At 44.0% G+C, this 21,343-nt stretch overlaps 1 protein-coding gene across 2 annotated transcripts in view; it reads left to right on the plus strand.

Moving 5' to 3' along the window:
* appa (amyloid beta (A4) precursor protein a) overlaps positions 1-21,343 on the plus strand; it is a 43,308-nt gene that overhangs the window by 13,994 nt on the left and 7,971 nt on the right. Inside the window, exons 2-12 of one of the 2 annotated variants that reach the window (XM_035754929.2) lie at positions 9,559-9,726; positions 12,506-12,635; positions 12,853-12,965; positions 13,424-13,608; positions 14,129-14,430; positions 14,815-14,982; positions 17,926-18,059; positions 18,271-18,345; positions 18,593-18,751; positions 19,002-19,130; positions 19,541-19,640. In XM_035754929.2, coding sequence (XP_035610822.1) covers positions 9,559-9,726; positions 12,506-12,635; positions 12,853-12,965; positions 13,424-13,608; positions 14,129-14,430; positions 14,815-14,982; positions 17,926-18,059; positions 18,271-18,345; positions 18,593-18,751; positions 19,002-19,130; positions 19,541-19,640 — 1,663 coding nt within the window. The remainder of the gene's footprint in view (positions 1-9,558; positions 9,727-12,505; positions 12,636-12,852; positions 12,966-13,423; positions 13,609-14,128; positions 14,431-14,814; positions 14,983-17,925; positions 18,060-18,270; positions 18,346-18,592; positions 18,752-19,001; positions 19,131-19,540; positions 19,641-21,343) is intronic. The other variant, XM_035754931.2, reaches the window with a different exon arrangement.

Genomic DNA, 21,343 nt, shown 5'->3' on the forward strand with positions numbered 1-21,343 from the left:
CTTTGACTGTTATTAATATATATACACACACAGAGTAGGCTGTCATTGTAAATAAGAATTTGTTCTTAACTGACACATTTTTGTTATGCCTAGTTTCAAAAAAATTGTTTAAATACAGTGCATTCGGAAAGTATTCAGACCCCTGACTTTTTCCACATTTTGTTATGTTACAGCCAATCTTATTGCTTGACAATGAGGTTGTCAACTGTCATCATAGGGACACAGTAGCACATCTCGACCAGATGGGAAAAGACATCATTGTCATGGCCACGGCAACCAGTCTTCCGTTCTGGGTACAGGGTGTAATTGGAATGTTGGCAGGCAGGGTGTGAGGGAAACGAAGGGCTGACTGCCCTCTAATCACTGTAACACACTCCCACACCCAACCTACCCGAGGATCCGGTCCCAGAACCTAGCACCGATAGCATTACAAACACACACACACCCCAAAGACCAAGCACATGTACCATTTTCCCATAGCGTCCAACCTGTATTCCAAACAGAACAAGGGTCTGTCCTCCAGGGCAGTGGTGGAAAAAGTACTAACTTGAGTGACAGTAAAGGTACCTTAATAGAACATGACTAAAGTGAAAGTCACCCAGTGAGATACTATTTGAGTAAGTGTAAAAGTACTTTTTTTAAGGTACTTAAGAAAAGTGGTGGAAAAAGTACAATTGTCAGACTTGAGTAAAAGTAAACGCTATTCATCAAAATTCCTTATATTGTGCAAACCAGAGAGCACAATTTTGTAAATAAAAAATTTAAAAAATCATTTTGATTTAAGGACAGCCAGGGGCACACTCAACATTCAGACACAATTTACATACGCAATATGTCTTTAGTATCCACCAGATCAGAGGCAGTAGGGATGATGGGTGCCTGAATTGGACCATATTGCTCTTGTGCCTGAGCATTTGAAATGTAATGAGTTCTTTTGGGTGTCAGGCAAAATGGGTGTTAAGTACATATTTTCTTTAGGAATGTAGTAGAGTATATTAAAAGTAGTCAAAAAAAGAAATGCATACGCCCAATTTCAGTTTTTGATTTGTTAAAAAAGTTTGAAATATCCAATAAATGTCGTTCCACTTCATGATTGTGTCCCACTTGTTGTTGATTCTTCACAAAAAAATACAGTTTTATATCTTTGTTTGAAGCTTGAAATGTGGCAAAAGGTTGCAAAGTTCAAGGTGGCCGAATACTTTCGCAAGGCACTGTGTGTGTATCTATCTATCTATGAAAACTACTTAAGTAGTATTTTTATTTGTTTGTATGTCAGACTGACTGTTTTTATACAAGGCCTCTGGCTATTTCTCTTTCCTCCCCAGTCATTGTTGATGTGCCTGTCTACTCAGTATCTGTCATTCTTATCGATCTGTTTATGGTCTGTCTCTATACGGCCTGGCTGCATCTCAAATGGCATCCTATTCCCTTTAGAGTGCACAACTGTTAACCAGAGCACATTTCAAACACAGCCAGGGACCTAGACAGACCACAGTGTTGTACTAGTAGTGCACTACATGGGGAATAGGGTGCCATTTCGGACGCACCCGGTGTCTCTGGTGGGTAGAGACGGGCAGAGGACACTCTCCAGACTCCCGGGTCCGTATACTCTCCAGACATAATGGCTGATCTCGGATGACACTCGCTCCGCCAGAGGGTCTCCCTAGGTCTGAAGCTGATCCCAGATCCCAGTGGCAGGCCTGGGACACTCGGATAACACCACGGCAACAGAGCCACAATTAATGCCGCCCTGGGATTGTGGGACTGGTTCACAGAACAGGGCCCGGGAGGATTACATCAATGTGTGTTTGATATTATACACTTGTTCTCCGGTGTGTGTTTGCGTTTATGTACGCCACAACACGTGCGGGTGTGCATGTGCGTTTTCATGCTAATAAAATGACAAAGCCGAGGATGGACAAGCCGGAAGAATTAGAACCCCTGGTCAAAACCCACGAGATCCCCATGCAAACCAATGGGAAGCATCCTATACCCATTGGTCGAGCTAGAGGAATGGTCAGTGACCCACCAATAATAGCACATTGACACATTCTCACTGGACAATAGGTACCAGCAAGGTTTTCTGTTTAACCAAACGAGTCAATACTGACGCAATGACTGTGGCTCCTAGATACAATATGGAGCAAAGATAATGTGTGCTTAAAGATGTGTGATAGAGACCTGGTATGTTTTGTCTGGTTTCAGTATAGGTCACTGGACGAGGTCACCCGACTGAAATGAGGTCATGATTCAATTCAAATAACTTTTTGTCCTGTGTAGGGCTAACTCCATTTTTAGTCGACTGGTGGATTGGTTGGTAGGCTGTTGGTTGACCGATACTGTTTTTACTCTGAGTTTTAAAAAATATATATATTTATTGTACGTATTTGACACCTTTCTCAGTGGACTAATCCATTCCAGGCCAGGGGATTGCACATGAGTAGTACATTTACCATGAATTCCCATTTCTAATCGACAATGTTTGTTTGGTTACCGTCATTTAGGTTAATGCAATATACCCAGGTCTGCTTCCCTTACACACTATCATAGAAAAACAATCAACGTGGCTTCTTGTCTCTGTAAGTATGTCGACCGTACGTTCCTACTAGTACCAGCAACCAGCTGGCTAGGCGCAGTCCAGAGATTATGCGTGGGTATAGGATTGTCTGACTTTATTTTCAGAAACGGACACTGTCTCTTTCATGGCCCACTTTCAGCATGAGGCAAATCTTCCCTGTGTTTTCAGGCGGTGGCTGGCTCTATTGTAATGCGTGTTCCAGTTTCCATGGCTTCAACTTATTGCCGGTGGAGATGTGCAACTGGGATCACTAACCAATGCAGTGCACCAGTGCCAAAGGCGTGATTGATGAGAGCAGTCTCCCATGTGCTGTGCTAGTAAGGCTAGTACCAGCAGTACCAAGCATTGGATTAAGGTAGATTTACATTGGACTACTGTCATTTATATGTGAATTAGATTTAGGAGATGTCTGGTCGTATGCCTTTCTTCCCGATTCTCCCAGAGAATTGCCCGATGTGCTATCATTTTACATTTGGTGTGCCGCGGTTGACCATTAATTGCACAGGTATAAATTGTTTGTTTGCCGTTTGGGGGGAAAACTCCTTGATGTTGCGAGCTGGGACTGTTATTCCTGAATTTCCCTAAATGAAGCTTAAATCAACTGTATTAGCCTTTTTACTGTGTGCTTACGACAACAGTACATAGGTCTGTGTTACCTCCAATATGGTCTTTGATGGGGTACTTTACATGCAATATCTATTTTGAGTGTGCGGTAGTGAGACAACGGTGTCTTGTGACAGCAGCAGGAGGGTACCATGGGTGGTATCAGTGTGGATTGGGCCCTCTGGGATATCTCGGGCCAGGCAGCTCAGCGTAATCCTCCACCCAGCTTACTGCCGGCAGGCTGGCAAGCCGATAGATGAGATTGCAATGCTGGCGATGGATGAGAGTGGGCAGAGGCAGGCGATGGAGCAGGTGGCTCAGGGAAAGCCCTGTCTCCTCATGTCCACTACTCCTCTGTTCTATTATCCGCTTTCTCCCTCCTGTCTTTCTCTCGCTCATATGTTTTGAACCCTGCAGCTAGGAAAACCGTTAACCATTACTGTTCTACCTCTCCTGACTGGTTTGTGATCCAGGGTGAAGTTTTCCCAAGGTACATATCTAGGATCTGCTTTCCCTCCCCCAATCCTAACCTTAAACTTTTGGGTCAGCTTTGTATCTCCTGCAATAAGATCAGGGTCTAAGGGCAACTTCACCATACTCCACTGGTGCTCAAAGTTAATGCACCTTACGTACATCACCTTACTTGAACCTCATACGCACAAAGCCTCATTGTCCATTTAAATCCCGCCCTCTTTCGTCTCTCGCTTTGTTGCCTTCTCTCTCGCCCTTTCTAACCTTTCCATTCCAAACAGTCTGATTTATAAGGCTGCAGTGGGATTTGGCTGCTCCCCAGGCCGCCCCCCCCCAACTGTTTGCAGAGGGATGGAGAATAGAGGAAGGACATGATTTACAAGGCAAACAGATGAGGTGATTTTGAATATTGGAAAAGTGGTTTAGAGAGTGTGAGGGAGTGTTCACACATCAGAGTAGCGGATAGGTCTAAAAGCAATATAGGGATTGCTCCACCTAGGCCCCTGTTTCAATTTCTTCACATTAAGACACTTTAAATCTAAGTGATGAGGGGGGGGGGCGACATGGGACTGGGTCAAATTTCAAACGCGTTCTAAAGTCCTTTTATACATCAGCAGTTGTCACAAAGTGGAATTGGGTCATCGTGGTCTTTCTATAACAATAACCTTTTTCACACTATTGTCAACCTGAACTGTGCTCTTTTTGCTCGCTTTCCAGTGAGTACTGACTGGGACGATGGCCAGCCTGCTTTTGTTACGAACTGCTTCTTGCCAGCATGGTTTGAGTGGGGCATGGCAAGCTAACTATGCCTATATTCACTTTGGGCTGGAAACGGATATGTTAAGGGGTCAGCTCAGCTTTTAGTGACTGGACCTAGCCACGTGAAAAGAAAATATCCAAGCAATATGGTTTGGGTTGAGATGATAATGTGGGTATAGGAGCATCGTGTTATCTGACCCCATCTACAGGGTTCTCCAACTCCAATCATTTGGCGTGCAGACTTTTGATCCAGCCCTGCAGTAATGCACATTATTCAAATATTAAACTAAAGGTTCTCTCTGGACCGGAATTAGCTGGATCAAAAGTTGGAGAACCCTGTTCTACATCATTGATTTCTTGTAGAGCAGAACTAAGACTGATCTTGCACACACATCACAAGGGAGGTGTACCTTCCCACTAGTGTAAATATACGGAGGAAAATGACATGACTGACAAGCAGATGTTTCAGCTAACTGCAGATCTACCCACTGGGGAAAGTTCAATGTGAAATCAGCAGAAATGTTAACCATGAAAATGGATTTAGTTTTAAAGTTGAGTGAAGACTACAATTTCCCCAAAACCTTTTACGCTGATGACTTTTTGCAAATGTAATCAGTTTTCCATGTTAATTCGAAGTCATCACATTTTCTGGTTGAAATGACATGGAACCACATTGATCAAGTTCTTATGGGCAGGTGGGACGCTACCGTCCCACCTGGCCAACATCCGGTGAAATTGCAGAGCGCAAAATTCAAATATTTAACCTTTTTAAATGTGTGTTATACATCAAAATAAAACGTTGCTTCTTGTTAATCCAGCCCCTGTGTCAGATTTCAAAAGGGCTTTACGGCGAAAGCAAACCATGCGATTATCTTAGGACAGCGCCCGCATACAAACACAGAAATCATATTTCAACCAGGCAGGTGTGCCACAAGTCAGAAATAGCGATATAATTCATGCCTTACCTTTGAAGATCTTTTATTGACACTCCAATGTCCCAGAAACATCACAAATGGTCCTTTTCTTCGATAATGTCCTATGTCCCAAAAATGTCAATTTATTTGGCGCGTTTGATTCTGAAATACACCGGTTTCAACTCGCCCAACCTGCTGTCAAGGTATCTAATACTATACCTGTTAACTTGGTCCAAACATTTCAAACAACGTTCCTAAACCAACCTCAACCAATGTAAATAATCGATCAAATTTAAGACTGAATAAACTGTTTCCAATACCGGATAAACAAGCATGGGAAACAGTATTTAAACCCTTTACAATGAAGATCTGTGAAGTTATTTTGATTTTTACGAATTATCTTTGAAAGACAGGGTCCAAAAAAGAGCCGTTTCTTTATTTGCTGAGTGTGTGTGTGATTTGAGAGAGCCATGTGTGCCAAGCTGTCAAGGAAAAGGGCGGCTCCTTTGAAGAATCTCAAATGTAAAATATATTTTGAGTTTAAGTCATTAAAAAAAAACAACAAATTGAATACATGATTCCATATGTATTATTAGAAAACTGAAAAAAAAAATAAGAAAAACCCTTGAATAAGTGTCAACTTTTGACTGGTACTGTGTAAATATGTATTTTTAAAATATATATATATATATATTTTTGCTACTCAACAAAAGAACACCTTGGTTCACTGACAGCCTATCGGCCAAACAATTGACTAGTTGACTGGGGTCAGTTCTACAGTGTTCAATGACTATATAGAGCAGCAGTCTCTAAGGTGCAAGGTTGAGTACCGGGTGGTTGCCGGCTAGTAACGGTGACTAAAGCTCAGGGTAGAGTACTGGGCGGAAGCTTAAGTGACTATTTAACTGTCTGAAGACCTGGAAATAGAAGCTGTTTTTCAGTCTCTCGGTTGTAGATGATAGCAGGGGGAACAGGCCATGTAGCGGAGGTCCTGACTCCTTGCTGATCTTCTTGGCCTTCCTGTGACACCGGGTGCTGTAGATGTCCTGGAGGGCAGGCAGTGTGGCCCCGGGGATGCGTTGGGCTGAACACACTACCCTCTGGAGAGCCCTATGGTTGCAGACAGTGCAATCGCTATACCAGGTGGTGATACAGCCTGATCGGATACTCTCAATGGTGCATCTGTAGAAGTTTGTGGTTGAAGAGGCACTTGCTCCTTTTTCACCACACTGTCTGTGAATGGACCATTTCAGCTTGTCAGTGACGTGCACGCCAAGGAACTTAAAGCTTTTCACCTTCTCTACTGCAGACCAGTGGTTTTGGATGGGGTGTGCTCTCTCTGCTGCCCACAATCAGCTCCTTCATTTTGTTAAGGGAGAGGGTATTTTCCTGGCACCACTCCCCCAGGGCCCTCCTCCCTGTAGGCTGTCTTGTCCATTTTGGTAATCAGACCTGCCACTTTTGTCTGCAAACTTGATGATTAAGTTGGGAGATGCGCATTGCCATGTCATGTGTGAACAAGGGGGTACAGGAGGGGGCTGAGCACGCACCCTTGTGGAGGTGTTGTTGCCTACCTTCACCACCTGGGGTCATGCCATCTGGAACATGTCAACACAAAGCTGACTAAGGTCATGATGATTTTGCACCAAACCAAAAATTGACAAACGCAGAATGACTTCTTGAAGTTGTCCAGTAAGAAACACTCATTGTCGTTTTCCGTTGCAAAAAGTGGAGGCCAACCACCCTGTTTTGGAGTAGTTGGAAGGTCTATTTCCTTACTTAAAAAGTGGAGGCACTGGCTATTGTACCAGGGGACGTCTAGCAATTGCCCTAAGCTAGTGATATGCTAACTTCAATTATTACCCCGGTTTCGTGGGGGTGCGTGCTATGTCACTACTTATAACTAACTACAAGTTAAGTATAAATACAATAAATCTAAGATGTGTCAAATGTTATCCGGGTTTGATAGCTAAGGGGCTAGATGTCAAGATCAAGCTTCTTGGTTACGGAAGACATTCAATCCCCTCCTGGAGAGAGGTCCCTGTTACCTAAATGGTTTTGTGTGTTGCATTTAAAAAAAAAAAATGTTATAGCGCCCCTTGGTAATACTGTATGCACTGGTATGGTACAGAAACTGTATTACTGGAAATCTAGATACCGCACAACCCTAGTTTACTGTACAAATGGATGACTACATTCTCTCTCTCACACACACACACACACACACACACACACACACACACACACTTCTTTTAACCTGTTTGTGGGTTTTGTAACAATCTGGCCTTAAATGGCCGTGTACTGTTAGAATCTCCACCCGGCACAACCAGAAGAGGACTGGCCACCCTTCAGTCTGGTTTCTTCCTAGGTTCCAGCATTTCTAGGGAGTTTTTCCTAGCCACTGTGCTTCTACATCTGCATTGCTTGCTGTTTGAGGTTTTCGGCTGGGTTTCTGTATGGCACTTTGACCTCTACGGGTGTAAAAAGGGCTTTATAAATACATTTGATTGATAGACACTAACACAAGTGATTTCACCTGTTTTTCCACTGTGTCTATGTGCGTGAGGGATTTACAGATTTGCTTGGCGCTAGGGCATGTGGCCTAACAGGTTTGCTTGAAGGACATGAACTTCTTTAGGCGACACATCCGTCCCTCAGAACTACACTGCAATCTGATCTGTCTGTCGGTGTGTGTTTGTGTGTACACGTGCATGCCAGAATGTGTGCATGCATGCACAGTGCACGAATGGGCGTGTGCGCGTGCATATGAATGGGCGCGTGCATATGAATGGGCGTGTGCGCGTGCATATGAATGGGCGTGGGTGTGTGTCTGAATGTGCGTGCACTGTCTGTGTGTGTGGATAAGGATTACATTGTGCATTAGCTCGGAAAAGAATCAAGTCCATTCACAGTATGTCATCCTCTACTTCACAAACATTTGTTTTACAGCCAAACCACTAACAAGATTATATAAAAACACAATGCAATCAGTCTATTTCTCTCCTCTTGTTCTCTCTCTTCTCCCTCGTTCCCTAGTACAATGCTGTCTTTCAGTCTTTTGTTTGTCCCCACCTCCCTCCTTATAGGATTCTCATTACAAGACCTCCTTACGTAGTAGCAATGGACACACATATGTGCGCACACAAACATACTCGCAGAGATAGATGTACACACATCAATGGAGTTACATAATATAATTAGTACACGTGAATAGGCATTGGATGGACAACAAAGGGGTTCGCACACACGTGAGCCAAGCATGCATACCCCTTGGCAGGCTGGCAAACTACAGTACATGTTCTTTCTCAGTCTGCCACCTGTAGGATATCGAGGATATGTGCGTGGTGTACGCAGTCCAATGTGCGTGCGTGCCTGCGTGTGTAAAAGCTTTAGGTTGGGGAGGTTTCATAAGAGACTGCAATGGTGCTGTGGGTTTTTCAATCACAATTGGGTAGGAAAGTGTACAGTAGCAATTATTTTCTCTCACCATCAAAGATCGTCAAAGAAAGCCTCTCTTTTTGCCATTGATGGGTGTAGTGTGAATTTGCCCCTAGGATGCTGATCTTGGGTCAGTTTTGTATTTCCCACACAAATCTTAAAGGTTAGGATTGGGGGAGGGAAAGCTGATCCTAGACCTTTACTGAGGGGAAACCTCACACCGGAGCCTCATTGATGTAATAAGTCAATGACTGAAATGCCACCCAAACTCTAATCTGTGCATCTATCCCATCTATTGTGCACTGGTCAAAAGTAGTTTACGAATAAAGGGTCTATATCTTTTCCCCCGCTTACACCTCTTTGTTCTCCTCTTAGTCCTGCCTCCCACTTTTATTTTCTTGAATCATTACCCCGTTCTCTCCCTTTCTTACACATTTTCAGTTTTTCTCCAATATTCCTTCTCCACATCATTCTGACATTTATGAAAAATGTATTTTTAAACATTCTTTGTATTATATTGTTCTGTGTCATGTATTGCCAATTCTTTGTGGGGCATGTTTTAGAAACTGCTGCCATCTTGAACAAGTCTCCCTGGCAAACAACAATGACAGCAAACTGTATAAATAAAAGCTAAATGAAAGGAACCTAATTTCGTAAAATGTTGTATCAAATATTTTCTGCTGGACATTTGTATTTCTCACTTCTCGCACATGCCTACCGAATACCACGGAACGAGAGTAAATGAACAATTCTCTTTTTGTCTCTCCATCCCTCCACTTCTCCCTCCCTCTCAAGGTACCGACAGATGGTGGGATGGGCCTGCTGGCGGAGCCCCAGGTGGCCATGTTCTGTGGGAAGCTCAACATGCATGTGGATGTCCAGAGCGGCAAATGGGAGTCAGACCCCTCTGGCACCAAGAGCTGTATCGGCACCAAGGAGGGCATCCTGCAGTACTGTCAGGAGGTATGGAGATTGGGGTCGGATATGATACAATAACTTAATATACACTCCCGGTAAAGTTTTAGAACGTTTACTCATTCAAGTGTTATCCTTTTATATATATATTTTCTTTATTCTACATTGTAGAATAATAGTGAAGACATCAAAACAATGAAATAACACATGGAATCATGTAGTTACCAAAACAATCTGAATATATTTGAGGTTCTTCACTCTTCTTGGTAAAATAGCCCGTACACAGCCTAGAGGTGTGTTGGGTCATTTTGTCCTGTTGATAAACAAATGATAGTCCCACTAAGCCCAAACAATGTGGGATGGCGTAGTATTGCTGCAGGAACCAAAAATCTCCCATCTCCCACCAAAGGACAAATTTCCACCGGTCCAATGTCCATTGCTCATGTTTCTTAGCCCAAGCAAGGCTCTTCTTATTGGTGTCCTTTAGTAGTGGTTTCTTTGCAGAAATTCGACCATCAAGACCTGATTCATGCAGTCTCCTCTGAACAGTTGATGTGTCTGTTACTTGAACTCTGAAGCATTTATTTGGGTTGCAATCTGAGGTTCAGTTAATTTCTGATGCTGGTAACTCTACAGCAGAGGTAACTCTGGGTCTTCCATTCCTGTGGCGGTCCTCATGAGAGCCAGTTTCATCATAGCACTTGATGGTTATTGCAACTCACATTTTCCGTATAGTGACCTTCATGTCTTAAAGTAATGATGGACTGTCGTTTCTCTTTGCTTATCTGAGCTGTTCTTCCCAAAATATGGACTTGGCCCTATTTGGTAAAATATATCTTCTGTATACCCCCACACCCCTTGTAATAACACAACTGATTGGCTCAAATGCATGAAGAAGGAAAGAAATTCCACAAATTAATTCAACAAGGCACACCTGTTAATTGAAATGCATTCCAGGTGACTACCTCATGAAGCTGGTTGTGAGAATGCCAAGAGTGCAAGGCAAAGAGTAGGAATTATTGTTTTTTTGGTTACTACCTGATTCCATTTATTTCATAGTTTTGATGTCTTCACTATTATTCTACAATGAAGAAAATATATATTTTTTTAAATACAGAAAAACCCTTGAATGAGTAGGTGTTTTTAAAACTTTTGATTGGTAGTGTATAATATAATGTATTCCATTTAGCAGACACTTTTATCCAAAGGTGACTTAGTCATGTGTGCATACATCTTAACACATACCCATAGACTTCCATTCATTGCGCTACATGCTAGTCAGCATTAGCTTGCGAAACTACCTCTAACTTCCTGCATACTGGACACCGAGACAACATGTTATTCACGAGTTCATCTGACTCTGGAGAAGTAAAGTGGCCTCATTGGCAAAATCCCGAAGTGATGTGCTGGGCCAGTAACCGAAAAGGTCGCTGAGCCGACTTTGTGAAAAATCTAACGTGCCCTTGAGCAAAGCACTTAACCCTAATTTCTCCGGGGTCGCCATCAGCAATGGCTTATTCGCCAAGTGTGTCCCGGGGAGTGGGATATGCATAACTCATTTTCAATTCACATATGCGTATAATACACACTTGCAAATGTATGAAATAGGACAAATGAAAGCACCCACATTATTATTTATATTATTATTAGTAGTAGTAGTATTCTGGCGTTGCAAGCATTATGCTCTACCAACTAAGCTACCGAGGACCTACTATAATGTCCATAGACATGGAAATTAAATTTTGTTAGGTCACCGTACTAAATACACATTTACATCATTTAGCAGACGCTCCTAACCAGAGCGACTTACAATAGTGAGTGCATACATTTTCATATTTGTTCGTACTAGTTCCTCGTGGGAATCAAACCCACAACCCTGGTGTTGCAAGTGCCATGCTCTACCAACTAAGCCACATGGGACCTATACACAATATAAATACACTATAATACAACCACATGCAATGCAAAAATACTGCAAAGTGAGAACACACATGGGGGAGAAGGGACAGGGAGGGGAATGAGAGGGATGCATCCAAATGTATCGGCATCCTGCAGTTCTGGTAGGAGGAGAGAGAGGGGGAGTAGAAATGGTGTCTTTGGCATCAACCAGGACTGCCCGGAGGTGGGAGAGGAAGGGGGGATAGATGGGGAGGAGAGATGTGAATCAAGAGCTACATATTGCGAGGAGCTAGGCGGGAGGGAAGGTGGTATAGTTGGGGGGGCGCTGAAGGATAAAAAAGAGCCAAATCGTCACCCTGCAATATTGCTGAGGGGGGGAATTCAAGGTCAATAAATGTAATTCATTTACATGGCACAATGCAGTTGAACTCTGAATTTTATGATGATAAACTAAAGGGAGGGAGAGAAAGAAACAACCGAAAGGCATGTGCATAGAGAGGAGTTGGAGTGTCGTGCTGTTAAAATGGAGATTGAGAAGAATTGGGTCAGGGAAACGGTGGATAAATGATAAACCAATCGAAAGGTAGGAAAGGGGAGGGGTGGAGTGAGTTAGTCAAGTAATTGGATGAGAGGAGCAAAACAAGTAATACCTGGAGAGGTGGATTAGAGAACTGAGAACAATTAAGAGGGAGAGGGGGATATGGAGAGAAGGGGGAGTAAAAAAAAAGAGGGCTTTGACCGGATGGTAGGGACGGATGGGAGGATGTGGACAAACAGTGATTGGGAGAGAGCGGAAAAGAGTTTACCCTCCTGTGAACGGATGGTGGGACGGATGGGTGATGTGGGGGAGGGAGAGATAGATCATAGAAAATGGGATGGGGGTGAAAAGAGATGATGATAGACAGACTCCGTGTTTCTTCTCTCCCAGGTATACCCTGAGCTGCAGATCACCAACGTGGTGGAGGCCAACCAGCCAGTCAGCGTCCAGAACTGGTGCAAGAAGGGCCGCAAGCAGTGCCGCAGTCACCTGCACATCGTGGTGCCCTACCGATGCCTAGGTACAAATGCACTGTGTGGGGAGGCTTGAGTGTGTGGGTGAGGTTCACTGTGTGTAGGGGGGAATTATGTGTTGCGTGAGGGGGAGAGAAATTGATTTATGTGTCCGTTTCTACTATTTGAATTCCATCCCTTAGTAAAAAGTAGTTATTTTGTTGTTGGCAGATGTTTTTTTTTAGTTATGTCTGTATATTAATTGGTTCTGTTTGTATGGTGCAGTGGGGGAGTTTGTCAGTGATGCCCTGCTGGTTCCTGATAAGTGCAAGTTCCTGCACCAGGAGCGCATGGACATGTGTGAGAGCCACCTGCACTGGCACACTGTGGCCAAAGAGGTGAGATCACGCGCGCACACTTACATGCATACAACACTGATTGCGAGCCAGGCCTAATCGACCAACGTCAGTGCCTGACCTCACTAATGCTCTTGTGGCTGATTGGAAGCAAGTCCCTGCAGTAATGTTCCAACATCTAGTGGCAAGCCTTCCCAGAAGAGTGGAGGCTGCCATAGCAGCAAAGAGGGTCCAACTCCATATTAATACCCATGATTTTGGAATGAGGTGTTTGTCAAGCAGGTGTCCACCTACTTTTGGGCATGTAGTGTATAATTCACAAAACCTGGAGCCGAATGAATCAATTATCTCAGAGTAGAAGTGCCGATTTAGGATCCGTTTTGTCTTTTAGATCACCATGAATACAATGACATGGATGGGGGGAACTGATCCTAGATCAGTGCTCCTACTCTTGGTACACGCAGCCCTTGCTTTAACAGCCCCATCCCTCTCTCACCCAGTCCTGTGGAGACCGCACTTTGAATCTCCATGACTACGGGATGCTGTTGCCGTGCGGCATTGACCGTTTCCGGGGGGTGGAGTTTGTGTGCTGTCCGTCAGACAGGGAGACCGACAGCACTGAGCAGGACGAGGACGACTCGGATGTGTGGTGGGGAGGAGCCGAGACTGACTACACTGACAACAGGTACACACACAGGAGCTCATACAGTACTCCCTTACATTCATACTTATACTATCCTCGCCCCCAGGCTATTGTGCACAGTGCATATCAGCCTGGGATATCAACAATTCAAAGTTGGCCTTAGTCGGAGAGACCATAGAATTCTATGGGAGTGACCTACTGAGTAAAGTATTTGTCATTTAATTTTAGCTAATCACACAACTGCGAGGCTGACCGTAAACTGAAGTGTGCATGACACACAGGGTAGGGGGAAGGTGTTGTGAGAGGTGATTGGTTGGTACATTAAACCAATGCCTATGCGCCTGGAGTTTCTACCGGTCTTTCGGTAGTGGCTAACAGCAGCGAGGTTTGACTCGCTGATCCACCAGACTTTTTGCCCATTTGCGCAGAAGTGTCTGGGAACGAGATTATACTTATAATAGCACTCACACACACCCACAGTACACTCGCTCATAACCACTTTATTCACACCCCCCCCCATTTCTCTCCCTCTTTCTACCTTCCTCAATCATCCCTCTCACAGTATGGAAAGGGGGGCAGCAAAGCCAGCTGGGTTCACACCCCAGCAGCAACAGGAGGAGGAGACAGAGGAGACCGCCCCTGCCATGGTAGAGGAAGAAGAAGAAGATGATGATGATGATGATGAGGAAGAGGGGCAGGAGGTGCTGGACAATGACCAGGATGGAGACGGGGACGACGACGAGGATGATGATGATGATGACGACGTCATTGACGAGCGCGACGATAGTGAGCCCACCACCAACATCGCCATGACTACCACCACCACTACTACTACCACTGAATCTGTGGAGGAAGTGGTCAGAGGTGAGAGGGACTGGGAGGGCCAGGGGCCTTGTGTGTGTGTACATAATTTACTCTTGTCTATTTAAAGGTTGAGTGAGTGTATGCAGGGGTGGAATTGGGGGGGGGGGTGCAAATCTAGAAACTCATCACTAAATTAGTAGGAATTCAGCTAAATCCCCATTCCACCACCCATGACATTACAGTGGTGTGTAAGTACACACACCATTGGCATGCACACGCCTATACGGTAATAAGAATGTGTTCCAAATGGCACCCTATTCCCTATATAGTATCCCTTATATATCAGTATATTTTGACCAGAGGCCTATGTAGGGAATAGGCCGGGTGCCATTTGGCGCACTCACCCTGTGTGTGTGTGCTGACGGCTCATTGCCCCCCTACCAGAGGTGTGTTGGGCGAATGCGGAGACGGGCCCATGCCGTGCCATGCTTGCACGCTGGTACTTTGACCGTGAGGAGGGCCGCTGTGCCCAGTTCATCTATGGCGGCTGCGGAGGCAACCGCAATAACTTTGAGTCGGAGGAGTACTGCCTGTCTGTATGCAGCAACGTCAGTAAGTCAGTCACACAGACAGCGTCCTGTCTACCTGTCTGTCTGCGTGTCCACGTCTGAAAGCTAGCCTCTGTCATTAGCCCTCTGGCTAGCTAGCTGCTAACCACGCTAATACTACTTCACGTTACATGCTAACCTCTGGTCTCACGAACCACCACTTGTACTGTCTGTCTGCTGCACTGTTAGTAAGTCGGTCACACAGACTACTTGTCTGTCTGCGTGTAGTGTCTATGTTGGCTAGTTACTGTCTGACTAGCTGTTAACCATGCAAGTTCTCGCTAACCTGTGGTCTCACTTAACTAAATCTTGTTGTACTGCCTGCATGGTCAGTCACACGGACAGCAGAGCTCCCTGCCTGACTGTCTGTCTGTGTGTTACACTGTTAGTGTCCACGTTTGCTAGCTAGTTTCTGGTTAGCCGTCTCGTTAGCGTCTGGCCCCTTGGTGCTAACTACACTAACCATGTCTCACTAACCACCACGCATTGTGTTTACTGTAGGCTTGGGCGATATACTAGGGTGTTTCAAAATACAGATGGTATGATTTTCAATACTGTTAAAAAATAATTTGTGTGTAGACTTTTTTTGGGGTGGGGGCACCCCCTGCTAGGGCCGCTACGCCACTGCTTATAACCACAAGTTAAGTGTAAATATAACAAATCAAATGTCCAATAAATGTTATCAAATAAATAGAAATCCAAAATGGATGGTGTTGAGAGATAGATGGGAGAGGTTGAATGGAGCTGAAGGGTGGGATTAATAACAAGAGTCTGTCAAATGTATATAGGTTCAGAAATTTGTGAAATAGCACAGTTACAAATAGAAATCAAACTGGATGGAAATGAAGGACTAAAAACAAACTAAATATAACTATTGTAAAATAGATTCTGTAAAATGTGTATAAGGTAGACGCTTATGTGTTATTGTGTGTGTGGATGTAGTTACCCAAAACATATATTGGGGAAATGATACAGACAATTACATTGCTTCCAGAAATCCACCCCTTAAAAAACCAATTCAAAATGTTATCTGGTTTGTGAACTGCTAGCCAAGTGGCTAGATGTGAAGATCAAGCTTGTTGGTTACAGCAGAGACATTCAATTCCCTCCTAGATCAAGATCCCTGTTACCTCATTTTTTATATTTATTTATTTATTTATTTAAATATATATATTCATTTAAATAAATAGTGGCCGTTGTGTGCACATTTGGTAATACTGTATGGTACAGAAACAGTATGACTGTATGAAAATCTAGATACTGTCCAACCCTAGTTTACTGTACACATGGACAAATACATTCACACACACATGGACAAATACATTCACACACACACACACACACACACACACACATACACACTTTAACCTGTTTGTGGGGTTTAGAAGACACTAACACGAGTGATTTCACCTGTCCCCCCCACTGATTCCGTATGAGCGGACAGTGTGCGCGCGACAGATGGAAGGCAAAAGTTTCTCTCGCACTGATTCTAGTGTTGTGTGAGGCAGTGACCTGACAGTCGGGTGTGTGAGCGATCCATTCAGCGTTGGATCACTCTCGCCCTCCTCCTCCCTCTACTTTCTGTATATCGTATGTCTCCCACGCCCTCCTTCTCTCACTAATCCTGTCTTTCACTCCATCTCACCTCCTCTGTAGCAGCCTCTGAAATTGTGTGTGCGCGCGTGTGTGTGATTTCCACTTGGTTGAGCATATCGGAGGTGTGAAAGACGGTGTTGTGGTTCCACCAGCTAGCAATCCTCTACCCTCACATTTAGACTTCCAAGTGAAAATTGTGTTAACGGTTCTGCTCTGTTCGGATCGCAAAAAAAATGCTCTTGGTTGTTTTGGGACTATTTAGTGTCTGTGAAAGGAAGTCGTGCTTATCTCTGAGACCAACCTAAAACACATGCTTCACATGACACACACAGGTTCCAAAGTATCAAATCAGCACTTCCTTATTCATGTAAGAAGTAATATATTTATGCTGTTCAATGTTTAATCAAGGATGATAATGATAGGTACAGTATGTCACGTAATGTGATACACACACTTTAGCCTGGGGACATTTTACAACATCGTTCCTCTCGGAATGATATTACATATTATACAATTGACTTTTTCCTGTCAAATGGATCACAGGTCATGCAAGGTATCCCAGCCTTAAGGCATAACAGCTTTTTACTCGCTTTGTCTGTATTCAAATAAATGGGCAAATTGTTAAAGTAACTCTTCTAGAGGATTTTAATCAAACGTCTAAATGACTTGGAGTGTCTATGGCAGTCACATTAATGGAAGAGATTTGTTTAAAGAAATCACGGTTGGAAAATTCCCGGAATCTGGCCGGAACAAGCAGGAAATCTGGAATCCTCCAACCAGGACACACACACACACACACACACACACACACACACACACACACACACACACACACGGAGAGAGACACCAGCCACCCTTCAAACACACACTTCTCTGCTTTTTCACTCTGTATAGTTTACTCTCGTTCACTCGCTCGATGAATCACTAACCAACCTGTTGTTGCTAACACTAGTATTATTAATCGTCTGGCTTTAGTGTTTGCTATTATGGAGCTGCTACATAGTGTTGGTAGTTTGGAACTTCTGTGTTTTTACTTTGTTTATTGGTATTATATTACTGCCTCCGGATCCTTATTTCAGTCAAGTCAAATACTCTGAAGGCACTTATCGTAAGTCACTTTGGAAAAGATTGGTCTGGATTTTGAAGAGGAAAGCAATGAAAGAAGAAACATTAGAAAAAGGGATCCCCGGGGAAGGTGAAGGAACAATGGGGGATACCTGAAGACCAGATTGTAAGAGTCATTTTCTAAATTTCTCTCCATCTCATCCACTTTCCTCCCTCTCCTCAATTGCACCCGCGCACCCCCTGTCCTCCATGTCCATCTACCTCGGCCCCTCCATCCACCACCCAGTGCCCACCTCAACCCCCAGCACTCCCGACGCAGTGGACCGTTATCTGGAGACGCCCGGGGATGACAACGAACACGCCCACTTTGCCAAGGCCAAGGAGAGCCTGGAGGCCAAACACCGCGAGAGGATGTCCCAGGTAGGATAGAGAGAGCGAGAAGGGTAGGGGTGGAGGGTGGGAAAGGCAGATGGAAGGGGCGATAAAGAGTTTGAGAGTGGAACGGGGATGGAGAATGGGTAAAAGGGAAGGAAGCAAAGACACGGTCGTGGTGAAAGATCATGTATGACTATAGCCGGAAGGAAGGAGTTAGATACAGCAGTAACGGGTCTTTCTTCTTGTATGTGTGTAGGTGATGAGGGAGTGGGAGGAGGCCGAGAGGGAGTCCAAGAGTCTACCTCGTGCTGATAAGAAGGCTGTCATCCAGGTCAGACACACACAGAAGATACTGATTGAGCATTTATGAATATTCTTTAGTGACTGTCAATGTCATAGCTATTGTGTGTCTGAATATTTGATAATAGCGTGGTAGTGACTTTTTAATTTGTGTGTGTATCATGTACTATGTGTGTCTTATCATGAACCCATCATCTATGTTCAATATGTGTGTATATTAAATGTCATGTTGTACAGTATAATAATGTGTGTGTGTGTGTGTGTGTCTTATCACACAGCGTTTCCAGGAGAAGGTGGAGGCCCTGGAGCAGGAGGCAGCCAGTGAGAGGCAGCAGCTGGTTGAGACTCACATGGCCCGGGTTGAGGCCCTGCTCAATGACCGCCGTCGCCTGGCCCTGGAGAGCTACCTGACCTCCCTGCAGGCCCAACCACCCAGGGTAGGTAGAGAGTACGTAGTAACAGAGTATAACATACACACACAGTGTTGCCTGGCCCTGTAGAGCCACCTAACTGCCTAGCCACCCAGGGTAGGGACACACACACACACACACACACACACACACACAGTACATATGGATCATCCTCCCATTGTCTTAATCTTCCCACACACAGACTGACGTTCTGACTCATATTTCTCTCGCTCCCGCTGTCTCTCTCCCTTTTTCCTCTCCTTCTCCTTCTCTCTAGCCTCGTCATGTGTTCAGCCTATTGAAGAAGTATGTCCGTGCAGAGCAGAAGGACAGACAGCACACCCTTAAACACTTTGAGCACGTCCGCATGGTCGACCCCAAGAAGGCCGCACAGATCCGACCCCAGGTAATAAGCCCACTAAAGGCCTTTAAAAATAATAATAATTTAATTCACATTTGAATGTGTTTTACATGGTGACAGAAATTGTTGTCATTCTCATGAAGGCTGAAACATTTTGATTTGATCTTGAATCAAATCGAAGATTTTTATTGATGACCTTATTACTTTTTGTATGCACCTCGTCTCACGTTGGTTGACCACTTTCTTGTCCTCTCCAGTGCAGAAACAAAATATTTTCCATTTATACCGGATAAAATAATTAAACCTAGAAACAACATCCACCCCCAACGCCAAATGTGCTCACACACACAAACACCTATACACCACTGAAGGGTATTTTGGTAACCTCCTGACATGTACAATGTATGGCTCACAGAAGATGGCTTGTATTAAATAGCATTCAAATGTACTTGTAGGTGTTGACCCACCTGCGTGTGATTGAGGAGAGGATGAACCAGTCCCTGGGCCTGCTCTACAAGGTACCCGGAGTGGCCGACGATATCCAGGACCAAGTTGGTGAGTTTTTATTTTATTTTTTATAGTTTTTTTTATTTTGTCCCAGTCTCATTTCTCCTTCATTAACCAGGTAAAGGTTGACTAGGTCAGTGTGTAAGCATTAACTGATATGAACCAGTAACCTGCCCTCATCCACACTGTCACCAACCACTATCCATAGTTTATATCCACAAAACCCTCATCCACTTTTTCATTCATGATACAGATAATCGTAACATCATGACATCTCTCAATTCTCACCTACACCTCTGTCAAATCAATAACCTTAACTACTTCTTCCCGCTCCCCTCCCTCCCTCCCTCTGTGTTTGTCTGGGTCTTGAGTTGTGTGCGTCACCGAGCCGTCTGAGTCCGTCTCAGACTGTCTAGTTTTCCCCCTTCTCTCAGGCTGCTCCCCTGCGCGCACACACACCGCCTCCCAGCAACACAGACATTGGTTTGGTTTTCTCCTGTCATTAAAACAAATGAGAACAGAGAGCGACCTTGTTTCAAGTGAAGTGTCTGAGGAAGACTTAAAGGGTGTGTCCCTAATGGAACCCCATTCCCTATATAGTGCACTGATTTTGACCAGGGCCCATGGGGTACCTACAGAGCATTCTGAAAGTATTCAGACCCCTTGACCTTTTTACACATTCTGTTAGGTTACAACCTTATTCTAAAATTGATTTCAATCGTTTTTTCCCCATCATAAATCTATACACAATACCCCATAATGACAGAGCAAAAACAGGTTTTTATACATTTTTACAAATGTATAAAAAAAATGATATTACATTTAAACAAGTAATCAGACCCTTTGCTTTGTTGAAGCACCTTAGGCAGCGACAACAGCCTTGATTCTTGGGTATGACGCTACAAGCTTTGCACACCTGGATTTGGAGTTTTTCCCCATTCTTCTTTGCATATCTTTTCAAGCTCTGTCAGGTTGGATGGGGAGCGTCGTTGCACAGCTATTTGTCCGTTCTCTCTCCAGAGATGTTCGATCGGGTTCAAGTCCGGGCTCTGGCTGGGCCACTCAAGGACATTCAGAGACTTGTCCCGAAGCCACTGCTGCGTTGTCTTCAAATCAAATGTTATTTGTCACATGCACCGAATACAAAGGGTGTAGACCTTACAGTGAAATAGTTACTTACAAACCCTGAACCAACAATGCAATAAATGTAAAAAATCTAAATAAATTGAAGTAGAAAAGAATCCATATAAAACCAATAGAAAAATAACTAAGGAGCAACAAAAAAACAGCGAGAGGCGAAGAGCACATTTTTTTGTCCATTAAAATAACATCTAATTGATCGGAAATAGTGTAGACGTTGTTAATATTGTAAATGACTATTGTAGCTGGAATCGGCAGATCTTTTAAATGGAAAATCTACATAGGCATACAGAGGCCCATTATCAGCAACCATAACTCTGTTCCAATGGCACATTGTGTTAGCTAATCCAAGTTTGTCATTTTAAAAGGCTAATTGATCATTAAAAAACCCTTTTCCAATTACTTTAGCACAGCTGAAAACTGTTGGTCTGATTTTAAAGAAGCAATTAAACTGGCCTTCTTTGGACTAGTTGAGTATCTGGAGTGTCAGCATTTGTGGGTTCGATTACAGGCTCAAAATGGCCAGAAACAAAGCACTTTCATCTGAAACTCGTCAGTCTATTCTTGTTCTGAGAAATGAAGGCTATTCCATGCTAGAAATTGCCAAGAAA

The sequence above is a fragment of the Oncorhynchus keta genome, chromosome 37, assembly GCF_023373465.1.
Source record: "Oncorhynchus keta strain PuntledgeMale-10-30-2019 chromosome 37, Oket_V2, whole genome shotgun sequence".
Lineage (NCBI taxonomy): Eukaryota > Metazoa > Chordata > Actinopteri > Salmoniformes > Salmonidae > Oncorhynchus > Oncorhynchus keta.